Source organism: Scyliorhinus canicula, chromosome 15 (assembly GCF_902713615.1).
Source record: "Scyliorhinus canicula chromosome 15, sScyCan1.1, whole genome shotgun sequence".
NCBI lineage: Eukaryota > Metazoa > Chordata > Chondrichthyes > Carcharhiniformes > Scyliorhinidae > Scyliorhinus > Scyliorhinus canicula.
In genome coordinates this window covers 50309369-50323210 of record NC_052160.1, presented here as the reverse complement: position 1 = coordinate 50323210, position 13842 = coordinate 50309369, and the positions used below count along the sequence as shown (strand labels likewise).

Below are 13842 nucleotides of genomic sequence, written 5' to 3'. Positions count from 1 at the left end.
CTGGGCTCGCGTGTTTACGCATTTGAGGGGGCTGAAGGAAGACGTGGCAATGCTACAGGAGACACACCTAAAGGTTACAGACCAGACGAGATTGAGAAAGGGGTGGATCAGCCAAGTATTTCACTCAGGGCTGGACTCAAAGACCAGGGGGGTAGCGATCTTGATCAACAAACGAGTGTCATTCGAGGCAGGGAGAATCGTGTCAGACAAGGGAGGTAGGTACATAATGGTGAGTGGGAAGTTGGAGGGGGTGCGGGTGGTACTGGTGAGCATATATGCTCCGAATTGGGACAATGTGGAATTTATGATGCGGGTGTTAGGTAAGATCCCAGACACAAGAGTCACATAACCTGATCATGGGAGGAGACTTGATCCGGAGACCTCAACACAGTCATTGATCCAGAATTGGATCGGTCAAAATCCAGGACAGAGTGAAGGTCGGCTGCAGCAAAGGAATTAAAGGGGGTTCATGGAACAAATGGGGGGGGGGGGGGGGGGGGGGGTAGACCCATGGAGGTTTGCACGACCAAGGGCGAAGGAGTTTTCCTTTTTCTCACATGTCTACAAGGTATACTCTCGCATCGACTTTTTTGTTCTGGGCGGGGAGCCAATACTGGAGGTGGTGGAGACTGAATACTCGGCAATCGCAGTGTCGGATCATGCTGAGCTTTGGGTGGATCTACGGGTTAGTGTGGAGAGCGGGCAACGCTTGCTGTGGAGACTGGATGTGTGGTTGCTAGCGGACGAAGCAAAGCGATCTGTGGGCAAGTTAATAAGTCCATCCAGAACTACCAGGAAACAAATGATACGGGGAAGGTCTCTGCAGCGACGGTTTGGGAAGCTTTGAAGGCAGTGGTCAGAGGGGAATTAATCACGATACGGGCCCCACAGAGAAAAGGTGGAACAGGCTGAGGGGGACAGGTTAGTGGAGGAGATACTCGGAGGCCTCGGACGCGGGGGCTACTGAGGGAGCAGCGGAGGTTACAGGCGGAGTTTGAGCTGTTGACCCCAGGGAAAGCAGTGGATCAGTTGAGGAAGGCGTTTTATGAGTACAGAAAAAAGGCAAGCAGAATGTTGGCGCACCAGCTCAGGAAAAGGGAGACGGCCAGGGAGAGAGGTAAAGTAAACAATAGAGGCGGGAATACTGTCCTGGACCCAGCAGGAGTGAACGAGGTGATTAAGGACTTCTATAGTAAATTATACGAGTCGGAACCCCCGGCTGGGGTGGAAAGGATGGGGAAGTTTTTGGATCAGTTGAGGTTTCCGAGGGTAGACGAGGATCTGGAGCCCCAATTGAGATTGAGGAAATAATCAAGGGGCTGGAGGGCATGCAGTCGGGCAAGGCCCCAGGGCCTGACGGCTACCCGGTGGAATTCTACAAGATATTTTCAGAGATATTGAGCCCACTGCTGTTGAGGACATTTAATGAAGCAAGAGAGAAGGGAGTCCTCCCCCCAACAATGTCACAGGCCTCGATTTCATTGATCCTGAAACAGTGGAATTACCCGTGGGAGGCGCTGGGAAGGTTTGGGTTTGGTGAGGGCTCAATTGACTCGGTGTGGCTGCTCTATCAGACACAGAAGCGAGTGTACGTACGAACCGGCTGAGGTCGGGGTATTTTAAACTACACCGAGGGACGAGGCAAGGGTGCCCCCTCTCCCAGTTACTGTTTGCTCTGGCCATAGAGCCATTGGCCATGGCGTTAAGAGCCTCCAGGAACTGGAAAGGGCTGGTTCGGGGGTGGGGTGTGGAGCACTTTACGCAGATGACCTGCTCTTGTATATTTCAGGCCCGTTGGAGGAGGAGATGGGGGAAGTAATGCAAATCCTGGGGGAATTTGGCAATTTTCCGGGGTATAATTTGAACATGGGGAAAAGTGAGATGTTCGCGATCCAGGGAAGAGGACAGGAGAAGAGACTGGGAGAGCTGCCACTTGGAATGGTGGGGAAGAGCTTTTGGTATGTGGGAATCCAGGTGGCCCGGAAATGGGAGGCACTGCACATGTTAAACCTATCCCGGCTCGTAGAGCAAATGGAAGGGGACTTTTGAGAGATGGGATATGCTCCCGCTTTCACTGGTGGGGAGGGTACAGACAGTGAAAACGACGGTCCTCCCCAGATTTCTTTGTCTTTCAGTGCCTCCCCATCTTCATCCCAAAGGCCTTTTTCCAAGCGAGTGAATAAGGTTATTTTGGGCTTTGTGTGGGCGGGTAAAACCCCACGGGTGAAGAAACTGTTGCTGGAGTGCAGTCGGGGGGGGGGGGGGGGGGGGGAGGGGCTGCCGAACTTCTGCAATTACTACTGGGAGGCTAATATAGCCATGATTAGGAAGTGGGTGGTGGGGGAGGGCTCGGTCTGGGAGCGGATGGAGGCGGTGTCATGTAAAGACACCAGTTTGGGAGCACTGATAACAGCACCTCTTCCGTTCTCGCCGGCCCGATACTCAAGTCCGGTGGTAGTGGCGGCTCTGAGAATCTGGGGGCAATGGAGGAGATATAAGAGAGTGGAGGGAGCATCGGTTTGGACCCCGATTTATAATAATCATCAGTTTGTACCAGGTAGGCGAGATGGTGGGTTCCGTAGATGGCAAACGGCAGGAATTAGAAGGATGGGGGATCTATTTATAGATGGGAGCTTTCCCAGCTTGAAAGCCTTGGGAGGATAAATTTGAATTGCCAGCAGGGAATGGGTTTAGGTATTTGCAGGTGCAAGACTTCCTGAGAAAGCAGGTTCCGGCCTTTCCGTTGCTGCCGTCACGGGGGATACAGGATAGAGCAGTCTCCAGTACCTGGGTGGGAGAGGGGAAGGTTTCAGATATTTATCAGGAGCTTTCGGAGGTGGAGGAAACTCCGGTGGAGGAGCTTAAGGGTAAGTGGGAGGACGAGCTAGGAGGAGAGATAGAGGTGGGTCTATGGGCGGATGCCCTAAGCAGGGTTAATACCTCCTCATCATGTACCAGGCTCAGCCTGATACAATTTAAGATAGTCCACCGGGCACACATGACAGCGGCTAGGATGAGCAGGTAGAAGATATGTGTGCGAGGTGCACGGGAAGCCCAGCAAATCATGCCCACATGTTTTGGGCATGCCCGAAACTTGGGTTTTGGCAGGGTTTTGCTGAGACAATGTCCACGGTACTGAAAACACAGGTGGTGCTGAGTCTGGAGGTACTGATCTTTGGAATGCCGGAAGTTCAGGGGCGAAAGAGGTTGGCGTCTTGGCCTTTGCCTCCCTTGTATCCCGGAGACGGATTTTGTTAATGCGGAGGGACCCCGGGACCCCCCCCCCCCCCCCCCCCCCCCCCCCCGTGCGGAGGGACCCCGGGACCCCCCCCCCCCCCCCCCCCCCCCCGTGTAGAGACTGGGGTTAGGTGACGTGGCTGTGTATCTCAGTCTCGAGAAGATAAAGTTTGACTTAACAGGGTCAATGTTAGGGTTCACCCAGAGGTGGCAGCCGTTCGTCGACTTTCTCGGGGAAAATTAAAATGTCAGCAGATCTAGTACACCGGGGGGGGGGGGGGGGGGGGGGGGGCTGGATTGTTGTTTTATGGTTGGGGTGTGTGAAGATTGGAATGGGGGGGGGGAATGTTTATTATACCATGTTGATGTCATTGTTAATGTTATTATTATAAAAATTTTCAAATACCTTAATAAAACTATTTTTTAAAAATGGATAGATGAGAGCCACCTAGCTATGTGGTGACAAAATTAAATATCAAACAGCCACATGGTATACAACACTTACTCATTTTGATGTCAGTGACGAGTGAAATATGATCATGTACATAACCACTTAAAACATGTACCTCGGCAGTTCTAATTAATTTCTTTCTCCTCCAGGGCCATCAAGCATCTCAGCCTGAGCCACTTCCTGTGGAAACGACTCCTTCTCAAAAGAAGTCACTCATTCTGAATGTGCACCATCACAGGACTTGTGCAGACCACTCGCCAACCCGGGTTCTCAAACTTTGTTGTGTACGATAAGCCAAATTGTTGGGCATTTACCTGGCATGTCACACATCACAAGTGAACAAAAGTAGATAGTGGGGAGGAGTTCACATGATGCTCCAGGCTCAACTCATGCTGGATATAGGTGATAAACCTCAGGGACTGTCAATTGTCAATTGTATTTCTGCAGTAAAAGAAGGAAGGAATACGTGTTTTATTGGCAGTTGTTCCAGCTACACTGTGCAGACTTGCAAATATGTTAGAGGAGTCTGTCTCAAGCGAGAGTGGTATGATGTTGTGGGTCCTTGTAACGATATGTTCTTTCATGGAAAAAGTGGCCATCTGCATGGAGCATCAAATGCAGCAATCAAATGAGTGTATGCAGGCCTTCACCAATGGCTTGTAAACTCTGAATACCATCTTAAATAAGATGCATGATATCCGAGCCCTGGTCATTCATTGTCCATCTGATCTGCAACAAAATATTCTCCAGCGCACGAGAGGGATGATGGCGGAAGGGGGTCTCGAAGTCAGCATTTAGCACAAAGTGCTTCCACTTCTCACCCATTACTCCCCTCACCACCATCCCAACATTGTTCCAGCCAGTATTCTCATGCCGCCTCGGGTCGGTGATCAAAGGTGCAGGTCAGTAATCTTTACCAGAGTCCTTAAAGGCTCCAAAACCCAGAGGGTACCAGCAAAGTACATCTCAGAGTCAGTTCAGAGACTGAGCAGTCTATCTCTTGTTAAGTACAAAATTGTAGTTGCCATGGATATGCACAGAGAGCGTGACACAGTGTTAGATGGATTATTTTTGAGCCACCTAATATATTTTCTTCCCTCCACTCCTCACGAACCATCCATTTTGCATTTTGGTTGCTGCCTGGTAAGTGGCCTTCATTGTGCTGAATGGCAAGTCATGAATTGCTGTTGAGCTGGGGGGGGGGGGGGGGGGGGGGGGTGCAGGGCAGCTTGGTGTTGAGGGTATGGTGGGATGCACAGTAAGGGGTGGAATGGCTTTTGCATGCAGTTGCCAGACGTATGGAAAGGTGGAATACCTCACAATACATTTCCAGCCAGAAGCAAAGTGCATCACTGTTGGTGGAATGGCATATCATGTCCAATCTAATAATAATCTTTATTAGTGTCACAAGTAGGCTTACATTAACACTACAATGAAATTAATGTGAAAACCCCCAGTCGCCACACAAGCCTGTTCGGGTACACTGAGGGAGACAGAATGTCCAATTTATCTAACAATAATATCTTTCAGGACCTAGAATCATAGGATCCCTACCGTGTAGAAGGAGGCAATTCAGCCCATCGAGTCAACACCAGCGCTCCAAATGAGCACCCCACCAAGGCCCACTCATGCACCCTATCGCTGCAATCCTACCTAACCTTTTGAACACTACGGGCAATTTAGCATGGCTAATCCACCTAACCTACACATCTATGGACTGAGGGAGGAAACCAGAGCACCTGGAGGAAACCCACGCAGACATGGGGAGAACGTACAAACTCCACACAGACAATCACCAGAGGCTGAAATTGAACCCTGGCACTGTGAGGTGGCAGTACTAACCACTGTGCCACCTCTCGTCGTCTTAAGAATAGTCTGTAGATGCTCTGGGTTCTGCACTTTGTTCTGCCTGCAGACCAAACATCTATGCGAAGCACATCACATCATAACCATTCTGGAGATCTGCATTAAAATGCAAAGGGATTAGGGAGAGTAGGCTGCTGCCAAGGACTGAAGCATCCAAAGGTAGAGGAGCCTAGAACTAGAGAGCATAGGTTTAAGGTAAGAGGGGAGAGACACAAAAGAGACCAGAGGGGACGTTTCTTCACACAGAGGGTGGTGAGCTTCTGTAATGGACTGCTGGAGGTAGTGGTAGAGGCAGGTACAATTTTGTCTTCTAAAAAGTAGTTAGACGGTTACATGGGTAGGGTGGGTAATGAGGGTAATAAGCCTACTTGTGACACTAATAAAGATTATTTTTAGATTGGACCTGATGGATTGGATTGGGCAGGGTGGGTAATGAGGGATATGGGCCAAATGCGAGCAAGTTAGACTAGCTTAGTGATAGAAACTGGGCGCCATGGGCAAACTGGGCCGAAGGGCCTGTTTCCATGCTGTAAACATATTTGCTGCTCTGCGCTGCTCTATCATGGCAGCCACCCATGAATTTTGCAGACACCTTTTTGGGGTTGCACACCAACTGCAGATTGATGGGGTCGAAACCTTGGTGGTCGATTAACACAATTGGGTGACCTGGGGATGCATTAATTTCTACAGATGAACATTTGATGATGCCTGACATCCGTGAGAAGCTAGAGCCACAAACCGGAGGGCCTGCTTACGTTGATTGGTGTTACTGCAGGCAAAGTTGACATAATTGTAGGGTCCTGCCAAACAAGCCTTCAGTCATGTCTGATATGTTTGAGTGCTGCCGACTGTGCAATCCTGTATGTGTCTCCAAAAGAGCTCTGGAAGAAGCTAGAGGCAAATAAGTTATGGTGGTGTTGACTTTGACAGCCACAGTTAAAGCATAGGCATCAGTTTCAAATGTCATCAGGCCTTATTCCAGAAGCTGCAAATGCCTGACACCACCCGAGACAGGACCCTGAGCCTCCCGAGAAACTAAAGTCCCCACATGTCAAAAATGCTTATCCTCTGTCTGTTGAGCCTATACGCTGAGTATGTCTTTCCGTGAGCTGCAGCTCTTTCGCTCTTCCTGTGCAGCTGGAGGCCTGGAGGAGCAGACAGTTGCAGCTCCTGCTGTTCTTTCTTATGCTGGTCACCTTGGTCTTCCACCAAGGTCCAAAGTAATACAACATAATTGGCATCCATACCGATCTGATAGATCAGAGCTCCAAAGTACAGATCAGATACAGAAAACTCCAATGCGATCAAAGTTACAACTCAGCACAAGCACTGAGAACAAAGCCTTTCTCACAAGCAAGCAAGAAAGCAGCTGTGACGCTTCAGTACTTATCGGCATATTTCCTTGTAATGTCTTTACATTCCTCAGTTGCTGCTGTGTTCTTAACTTGCTGACAAGTTCTAGCAATCCCAAGACCCAAAGTTAAATTGCAAAAGACATATTAATATCACTGTTATTGACAATTAACATATTGAAATTGACAAACTGCCTCTCTGATGTATCGTCAATTACCACGAGACAAGAATGGTGGAACAATCGAGGCTTTATTGAACAATTGTTGTGCCTCCTGTAGCTGGAACCAGAATGGCTGCAGCGCAGGAGAGCAGACACTTTTATACACCGCCTGCTGGGCGGAGCCAGCAGGCAGAGATTTACCATCGTACCTCTAATATACGGGCAGTGCCGTAATACATAATATACCGCGAGTGGTGTTCACCACACTCTCCTGATGGGATTGTTTCATGCAACCTGGTGCGCTGCAGTTAAATGCAGAAGTCAGCAGGTTGGAGCCAGCTTTCTAACACGGTCAATGTTTCTGTTTTAACCCCACTCCTCCCAAACTCACATGCTCTTGTACATTGAAATTCAGCTCAAGGTCTTTGTACACGAGGTTAATCTGAACTTTTATTGACATGGCTATCAATCTAGCCATCAACAAGTGTTAACTTACTTCAAATAAATTGCAAAAACCATGAGCGTGCAAAATACAAGTTGCAAATTGCCAAGACCGCGTGGAACTTTCATTTAGCTGAAAAGTGTGGATGTTAGAGTTGTGTTCTGTTGCCTGGTCACTTAAGTGCAAGAACATTAAGAATAAACTCCTTCAGCGATGAAAATTTCAATGCTTTTCTCTTAGGTGAAGCAAATTTACATCCCTATTATGCCGCCACAAATTTGAACACAGGAAGCTCTGCAGCCAGCAAGTTCACAGGCAGGCTAAGATTTATATCTTTTTTTATTATTAAGGGGCAAATTAGCGTGGCCAATCCACCTACTTTGCACATCTTTAGGTTGTGGGGGTGAGACCCACGCAAACACGGGGAGATTGTGCAAACTCCACACTGATGGTGACCCAGAGACGGGATCAAACCTAGGACCCTCGGTGCAGTGAGGCAGCAGTGCTAACCACTGCACCACCGTGCCGCCCAAGATTTATGTCTTTAAAGTTTTTTTTTAATTTTTTATTCTCCTCCTTTTTCACATTTTCTGTCTTTAAAGTTAAAGCTCTATTCCATGGTTCTTCAGTGTAATATTCCGCGATATAGAATAGGTTCTACCCCAGCCTCAGCTGAGGGCAGTGATACAGGGTGCTTCAGTGATTTCAACTCGATGGAGTTACAATGCATAGAAATAATTTTGATTAATACTGTGCCTTTCATGACGTTAGGAAGTCTCAATGCTCTTTTGCAGCCAACATGACTTTCTATTAGAGCGTGTTTATTGGTATAATGTAGGAACACAGCCAGATTTTCCCCAATAGCAAGCACCCACAAACAGCAAAGTGAAAACGACTAGATAATCTCTTTTTAGTGATGTAGGTACAGGCATAAATATTTTTAGCACACCAGTGAAAACTTCCTAAGTCTTCAAAAGTAGTGCCTTGGGATCTTTTACATCTACCCGGGTGCAGAAAGGTTGCTGTTGAATGTCTCACCCAAAGACAGCATCTCGGACAATGCAGTATTTCTTCAATACAGTACTGAGGTGTCGACCTAAATTCTGTGCTCGGGTTTCTGGAAGGAGACTTGAACCAGCAGCCATCTGACTCAGGAGGCGAGAGTAGGACCACTGAGCTATGGCTGCTAAAGCAACAGCAAAGACTGAAGAAGGTTATTGCTACTCATCTGGGTGATCCCAGTGTCTCGCAATTCTTCCCATTCCTCTCTAGCAAATTCATTCTAGACCCTCCTATTTTCTGATACAAAGAGCAAGGGAATGAAAATAATCCAGAGCCCCAGCGCTTGATCAGTGCTACTGAAAATTGCACGTGCTCGAATACTGGATAACAAATGTATGATTAGCTATGGTGTTGTCCCAATGGAATAGCTTTGTAACTCACTCCATGGGCTTAAACATCAATACTGGCACCTGCAATGAGGTATTAAAGGGTGGACAGCATTCATAAAATCAGGAGGTCTGCAGGAAAGGAAGGAGGCAAAATTGTGTCAAGGAACTTCAAGTTAACATCTGAGAGATTGTGCTTTAAATATCATCTTTTGAGAGGTGAAGGTGCATTCAGTAATGCAAAGTTGTGTTCCTTCATGCATAGATGTGATACACCATCTTACACAGTTACATGTTACACAGGGACCAAGATGTCAAAATAATTCAACACAGTTGGAGAAGTTATCAAACTGGTTTTCTGCTTTATTTAGCTCTTGATCTTCACCCTCCTCTCCTGCCCATTTTGCAACACAAGGAGGAGGGTGGCGTGGAGATCACGTTTTACCTGTCTTTTTGATCATATCACCCCCCTCCACTAAAGATACTCTGTTGCCACGACTCCAGCATCTACTTGGGATGACACAATTGAGATTGGGAATTCACCAGAGGATGAAAAGTGGGTATGTAAGGCGGGTGACGGTGGGAGAAATTGCAGGTACACCACATTGTATTACCACACAGAGGCATTGAGTACCACACAACAGTTCCAGTAGGGTGTGGAGTTGAAAGTGCAAAAGTGATTAAGTCAGCATCTTGACAAGCACCAACTGTTTTTACTGTGCAGGGTTGAAAAACAGGCACTTGACCTCCTACAAGAAAAACCACGTGGCATCATAGGACAGGATTTTCATTACTCATCCCAGCATGACTTAAACCAAAATGTAACTAATCATCATTGTGTCAGCTCCATTTGAAAAAGTAAAAACAACTCAACACTGAACATTCATTGATTAAACATGGGTATTGGGCATGTAGATGTCCCATTCGCCAATCCATTGATAAGGTAATAGTTACTCAAAACCAACCAGGCTATATAATCCAAGCACAATCATCCTGTGCCACACTAACTACTGCTTTCTATCCTCTGATTTTCCTGTAACAATCTCATTTTAATACTGAATGGGTAAGGGCCTAAAAAGCACAAAACTACCCCAAATACAGCACCAAGTGGTGCATTCACTCAGGTTGGCCTGAGGGTAGTGCAGTAGACAGTGCTCTTCTGAAGTTGGAGTTAAAATCGTATTTATTTAGCACCTTTCGTGCCCTCAGGAAACCCCAACGTGCTTCACAGCCAACAAAGTACTCATTGATATAACATAGAAAGCATGGAAGTCAATTTGCACCCAACAAAGTCCCATAAGTAGCATTGTTGCCTCATGGCGCTGAAGACCTGGGTTTAATCCCGGCCGCGGGTCACTGTCCGTGTGGAGTTTGCACATTCTCCCTGTATGGGTCTCACCCCAATAACCCAAAAAGATGTGCAGGGTAGGTGAATTGGCCACGCTAAATTGCCCCTTAATTGGAAAAAAAAAGAACTGGGTCCCATAAGGGTGGTGATACATCATACCTCAGAGCAAACTCCAACTCTGATATACCGGACCAGGGTGGGGGCATATGGGGGTGTTGCTGAGCTTTGGTGCTTGCTCCTGACAATGGACCAAGACATGTTATCCCCAGCACTAATGACAACGCATTAATGAGATTTTAACCAGCCTTCCGTACTTAATTTCTTCCACAATAAACTAATATTTTGCTCACTGGCTCTCAAAAGTATATTAGTAAACGAATAAATAACATAGAGAAACACACAGATCACAAACCTCTTTGGCGTGTTTGCATCTGCTCTGTTCAGCAAGATTAATTCTACCTTCATTAAAAACAAGTGTGAATGCCCCCTAACTGGCCACTTTATTTCATTCATAGAAATAGAAAGGGGAGAATTAGTATTTCTAGCAGAAACCAAACAAAATAATGCTCAGCTGTAGAGGTTTTATTTGTGGGTATTGTTCATTATGGGCTTACTTTTGAAAAGGTCAGACTGTATATATCTGCATGCTGCACTGCAAGTGACAAAAAGCTGCTGTATGAATCACAACCACACTTTTACAAGGAAGTCTGCTGCTCTTAAAAAATCATCTACATCTTAGATTTTAATGTCCACTGATACTAATCCAATCAGACAACTAGTCAACAGGAACCCTTCTGAACGTTCAATCATGTTTTCTGTCAGTTTTCGAGTCTGTGGGTACCGTTCTGTAACTACAACCATGCATTGGCCATGAGTCACTCCACCCATTCAGGAATATTACACTGACTCGGCCCACTGCTGACTCACAGCCATGACTACAGTACGTCCACACAAAACAGCAAGCAGCAACAGGAAATAAACTGATTTGCAAGTGATTTTAAAGTGATTTCCCATTGAAAGACATTACCTTTCTCCCCTCCCCCCTTAACCAATCTTGGGGACAGTGGTAAGGATGTTCAGGTTTTATAAATAATATATAGAATAAAGTTATGCTTTATTTTTCACTATTCCGGCTTACTTTGCTGTATAATCATATAATCATAGAATACCTACAGTGCAAGAGGCCATTCAGCCCATCAACTCTGCACCAACCCTGCAAAAAGGGCCTACCTCGACCCACTCTTCTGAGCTATCCCTGTAACCCCACCTAACCTTACACTGAGGAGCAATTTAACATGGTCAATCCACCTAACCTGCATATTTAACATGCACAGCTCCTCTACATAAAGTCCCTTCTTGCATTTTTTTTTTTTTTTTTTAAACTTTGTGCAGGTTCACACCGATGCCTATTACCTTCTACTGATTTTACACATCAAATAATCCCGTGTCACTGACTAAAAATTAAAGCCCTTTTACATAGGTGTGACATAGGTGTGAAAATTAATGCCGGATTAGAGCGCAGACGTATATTTTTTTTAATACTTTCTATTCTCCTTTTATCACATTTTCTCCCAAATTTACACCAACCCACAATAAACAATAATCAGTAACAAATATGTCAATCCCCATATCAATAACAACAATCCCATCCTCCCACCAAACCCCAAACAGTAGCCCACATGTTCACACAAACAAATGACAAAAATGAATTAGGGATCACCCATAGTCACCATTAACACACACAGCCCCCCTCCCCCCAACCCTCCCAACCACACACCCCAACTAATGTTCGATGTTATGCAGTTCTTGAAAGTATGTAATGAATAATACCCATGAATTGTAGAACCCCTCCATCCTTCCCGTCAGTTCAAACTTAACCTTCTCAAGAGTCGAATTCCAACAGGTACCCCCGCCATGTCAGGACACAGGGCGGAGAGGTTGCTCTCCAACCTATCAGGATCCATCTTTGGGCGATCAACGAGGCGAAAGCTACAACATCTGCCTCCACGACCATTTCCAGCCCTGGCTGGTCCGACACCCCGAATATGGCCTCCGGGGGCTCAGGTCCAGTTTAACATGCACCACTTCAGATATTACCCTAAAAACCTCCTTCCAGTAACCCTCTAGCTTTGGACAGGACCAAAACATATGAACGTGATTAGCCCCCCCCCCCTCGGTGCAACGTTCACACACATCTTCTACTCCTTCAAAGAATCGGCTCATCCTCGCCCTAGTGAGGTGTGCTCAGTATACCACCTACAGCTGTATCAGCCCCAACCTCGCGCACGAGATGGAGGCATTCACTCTCTGGAGCACCTCACATCAGAACCCCTCCTCCATATCTTCTCCCAACTCTTCCCCCCACTTTGCTTTGATCCCTTCCAGTGGTGCCTTCTTCCCTTCCAAAATCACTCCGTAAACCGCTGACACTACCCCCCTTCTGCAGTCCCTCCTGTTGTCATGTCAGCACCTGCTCCAGCAATGTGGAGGCCAGCTCCACCGGGAAGCTCTGTATCTCCTTTCTGGCAAAATCTCAAACCTGCATGTATCTATACTTCGCTTCCAGCTGCACACAGGTATATATTAAAATGATGAATTGGTGAATACACATACACAGAAGCAGTTTTGATGAAAGATCGGTGAAAAGAAAGCAGTTTAGAAAACAAGGATGAAAGAGGAAGAGGGCAAAAATAATTGAAGATAAAGTGCTAAATATATGAACAGCATATAATGAGAAACGAACGTGAAATTGAGCCAATTAATAAATATCGTGCAATCGAGCCAATGCCAGACAATGAACCTCAGATCATTGCACTCACCTTTGGAAAGAGACATGATGGATGGATGGATGCTGGAGATTGTTCAACAAATCCAGATAATGCAAAAGTTCATGGGGTGCGTGTTTTCCCCCGTGACACCCGCTCACAGTCAGACAGGCAAGGCAGGCTCAGTGAGGAGGGGGAGGTCTGATTGCATTCAGCTCGGATTCACTGAGGAAGCTGCAGCTCCCACTTGTCTCTGCCAGTCTGGGATGTCCAGGCTAAGAATGGAGAAGCGAGGGCAAAAATCTCCCTGCTTAAAGCAGCGACCGGGCGGATTTCATATCGGGGTCTCTGGAAATTAAATGACTGAGGTGCAAACACGCGTTCCCACTCCAACTTTCCGCTGGAAACTAGTTTTAAATTCCTCTCATCTTCGGCCCTCCCTGGTTGGGGGGGTGGGGAGCAAGCCGCAGGTCCCGCCCCTTTGGTCCGATTGACGGCCTACGGGAGCCAATCACCTCCTCCGCTCACGGGCCGTTCGCCAATCCCTGCCGAGCCCCGCCCCTCCGCCCTGATGGACGGCGCCCCGCACCAATCGGGAGACGGCCTTTTGCACGGTTGCGTGACGACCGCCGCACCAATCGGATGCCGGGTGGGCGGTGGCGGTTGCTGCGGCGCGCGCTCCGCTTCGGCCGTTGCTGCTCTTGCGGCGGTGGGGCTCGTTTCAAATGTGAATGAAACTAGTTAAGAGGCAAGTATAGGAATAGCCGCCTCGAAACCCGCGGCGGGTGAGGAGAGGCCCATCTGGAGCCTGGCGCTGGCCGCCTGATTGACG

The 13842-nt window shown here is 47.3% G+C and overlaps 1 protein-coding gene across 1 annotated transcript in view; it reads right to left on the bottom strand.

Moving 5' to 3' along the window:
* LOC119979121 (dual specificity mitogen-activated protein kinase kinase 3-like) overlaps nt 1-13603 on the bottom strand; it is a 143250-nt gene extending 129647 nt beyond the window's left edge. The window contains exon 1 of the mRNA XM_038821128.1: nt 13065-13603. Coding sequence (XP_038677056.1) covers nt 13065-13080 — 16 coding nt within the window. The 5' untranslated portion in view covers nt 13081-13603. The remainder of the gene's footprint in view (nt 1-13064) is intronic.
* Nucleotides 13604-13842: the final 239 nt, after the last annotated feature.